Source organism: Musca vetustissima, unplaced genomic scaffold, assembly GCF_032173495.1.
Source record: "Musca vetustissima isolate MV318-11 ecotype Yass unplaced genomic scaffold, APGP_CSIRO_Mvet_v1 utg92419, whole genome shotgun sequence".
Taxonomy (NCBI): domain Eukaryota; kingdom Metazoa; phylum Arthropoda; class Insecta; order Diptera; family Muscidae; genus Musca; species Musca vetustissima.
In genome coordinates, this window is record NW_026879031.1 from 11,523 (window position 1) to 15,118 (window position 3,596).

Consider the following 3,596-nt stretch of genomic DNA (forward strand, 5'->3'; position numbering starts at 1 on the left):
AAAAACATGAGCCCTGTGGGCCTCAGAATTTTTTCTATAGAAAAAACATGAGCCCTGTGGGCCTCAGAATTTTTTCTAGAATTTTTTCTATAGAAAAAACATGAGTCCTGTGGGCCTCAGAATTTTTTCTATAGAAAAAACATGAGTCCTGTGGGCCTCAGAATTTTTTCTATAGAAAAAACATGAGTCCTGTGGGCCTCAGAATTTTTTCTATAGAAAAAACATGAGTCCTGTGGGCCTCAGAATTTTTTCTATAGAAAAAACATGAGTCCTGTGGGCCTCAGAATTTTTTCTATAGAAAAAAACATGAGTCTTGTGGGCCCCAAGGTTCTCAGATATTTTCCCATAGAAAAATCTCCTTGTGAACTTCGGAATATTTTTTGAGGTTCAAATAAGGCGTGGATTTTTTAAAGAATATTTTTTGAGGTTCAAATAAGGTGTCGATTTTTTTAAAGAATATTTTTGAGGATCAAATAAAGCGTGGATTTTTAAGGAATATTTTTTGGGTCCTGGACCTCAGAGTTTTTCTCTTTATTATATTAAAACCGTTTTTCTTTCTCGTATTCTTTGCAGGTCCATTCCTCTCTCCCTCTTCACAAAAACCTCGTCTTTGACAAATCCACAAAATGAAAATATCCGAGGAAATCCACATCTTGGATGACATTAAAAAGGAGCCAAATTATGAAGAGGACGAAAATCCTGGAGAGTACAGAATCTGTGACAGTCAACCTGAAAATTATCATTATAGCCAGGAAGATGAGACTCATCCTTTCAATGGAGTCCATCAAATGATCATATCTCAATACCAAAATCCATCAAATATGCTGCCATGCCAACCTCTTAACCCCGAATTTCCCATTACCACTGAGGAAGGAGAAATTTCTTCAAGGGAATTTTCGAAGTCCGATATTCAATTCATTCAAAATGTTTACAACCCAAATTCTGAGGTTCAAAATAATTTTGCTAATAATCTAAGTATTTTGAATGTTCAGTCTCTAATCTCCCACGAATTTCCAAGGCTTCAGGAGACTCCCTCAAAATTTCCCTCTAAGGCCCCAAAACCAATGCCGGCTGAATTTGATAAGGCCTGTGGTACTACCGTCAAGGATATGCTGAAGTATATTCGAGAGGGAGGAAAATCAGGAGCAATAAAAGGAAATCAAAATTTGCAAAGGTCGACGGATAAGAAAAGGGATCAAAATGTTAATGAACCGCCTGAAGTTCCCTCAAAATCGTTGAGAAAAAATCCCAGCCCTAATCATACGGAAAATGGAGAGCTAAATTTCCCAATTTTCCCAAATCAGTTTGAGAATAATGTACCCCAAATAAATGGCTTTGGTGGGACTCAACATCCTTTTGCTGTTAACGAAAGTCCCCTTTTGACTTGGTCCCAATTATTAGCCACAAATTTAATGCCAATTTGCATAGCTCCAAACAACAAACCCCCACCCATTACCAATGGCACCTGGTTACCCCTGCCAACACAAAATACCACGGAACGTGATTTGAAGTCCCAAATAACTCCGCCACAATCTCCAAAAAATTTGGGATTTTTATTACCTTTCAACAGCCACCAACATCACCACCACCACCAAGGTGGCAATTGTGAAACATTCTCACAGCGTTCATCAGCCACCACGACAACAACAACAATTGGCCATACATCAAATTCGCCCACAACCCTTTCCCAGCCAAGTCGAGAGGTAATTAACAGCATAAATTTAACAAATATTGGACATTCCACAGATTTGGAGAAAAGTGCGGACAAAATAATGACCAAACCTCAGACGATACACCACACATCGTCACCACCTAAACCACCGAAAGCTCAGATGGACCAAAATAATGGCACAGCCACAGATGCTGCTACAGACTTCGCTGAGACTGGAGGGGACTTGAGGGAGCAGCAAAAATTACTTGCCACGTCTGTGTGGCATACGAAATGCATAAAACAGTCTGGCATGTCTGAAGTAGAGAATCTAAGAAAGTCATTAACCCAGAGTGAAAATAACAGCAACAACAACAACCACACCAAAGCAGACATAAGAGCAACAAATATTTCCATGGAAGCCAAGTATCCGCCACCACCATCAGTGGCCAAACAAAAGAAAGTCAATACCAACAAAGCACAGATGAAAGTAAAGGAAATACTCAAAAAGAAGCAGCATCCTCTACATATGATGGGGACACCTACTCCCCCACAATTGCATCCTTCCACCCCCTTTACGTCATCATCTTCGTGTACTTCGTCGTCCTCTTTCTATGGTGAGCAATCCTTATTTGTGCACAATATCCTGGAACGGGATCGTCTAATACGAGAGCATCAATTAAGACAGCATTTACTGGATAGCAGCTCCAACAGCAACAACAACAGTATCATACCAACAACAACAAATACTGAAACTATTTTAACACCCACAATGAATGGCTGCAGCAGAGGTGGTGGCTCCATGGACAATTATAATAATTCACGTGTTTCGTATTTGTTACTTCAACAACAGCAACAACAACAACATCTCCACCAACACCATCACAATCCTCATCATTACCACTATAATCATCAGCAGAAACAGCAACAGCCTCTGAGGGCCCAACAAGCCCCCAATTTTTATATTCGGCAAAGAGGAAACATTGGAAATTCAACAAATGTGCATGATGATGTCCTTCAAGGACTAGACAGGACAGAGGGAGAGGATGCCGAAGAAAATATTCTACAGGAAAATAAGGAGACAAAAGAAAATGACGAAGAAGAAGAGAATGAAAATGGAATCGTAAATAACACTAAATACCATGATGATGATATGGTAGTGGGCCAGCAAAATTCTGCCCCCGTCAAGAAGATGGAGGCAAGTGGAGACTCAATCACTGTTGTTAATCCAACAAATTGGTATGGCGATGATGATGATGTCGATTGTGTTGATGACATTTCATGTCAACAACGCCGGGCAAACGGAAAGGAAACACAAAAGGAATTTTGCAAACCAACAAAAGAGGAAAAAGAAGATGAGAAGGAAACTCTTGATGAACAGAATAGTGTTTTAAATCTTCACAATGATGAGCAACAAGGACACTTTTCGATGTCCTCAACGAAGTCTATAAATTCATCTTCACCAGTTGGAGAGGAGGCGAGCGAGGTGGCTGGAATAACATCACCAAATAATGAAGTTATTGACGGCAACAACAGCATATCACAAACTTCAAATGTTGCTGACAGGCAGAACGACACTTCCTTGGCTGTCCTGACTGTAAGAAAAGGTGAGTAAATGAGAGAGAAGGTTTAATTTACTACTATATTTTTTATAAGCTAGCTCCCTAGAAAATTCAGCTAAAGCATATATTTTCAAGGGTCTACTAGAGGCATGGATTTTTTCAGGGGTCTACAAGAGGCGTGGATTTTTTAAAGAATATTTTTTCAACGGTCTGCCTACAAGAGGCGTGGATTTTTTAAAGAATATTTTTCAACGGTCTGCCTACAAGAGGCGTGGATTTTTTAAAGAATATTTTTTCAACGGTCTGCCTACAAGAGGCGTGGATTTTTTAAAGAATATTTTTTCAAGTACCTAAAGGGGACGAGGATATTCTAAAGAATATTTTTC

General features: G+C 39.5%; 1 protein-coding gene across 1 annotated transcript; it reads left to right on the plus strand.

The window, feature by feature from the left end:
• Positions 1-626: 626 nt before the first annotated feature.
• On the plus strand, positions 627-3,255 carry LOC133323839 (putative uncharacterized protein DDB_G0285119; the record flags this gene model as incomplete). Its single annotated transcript, XM_061532738.1, has 1 exon — positions 627-3,255. A coding segment is annotated over exon 1 (2,629 nt), but the record flags the coding sequence as incomplete, so codon positions are not given.
• Positions 3,256-3,596: the final 341 nt, after the last annotated feature.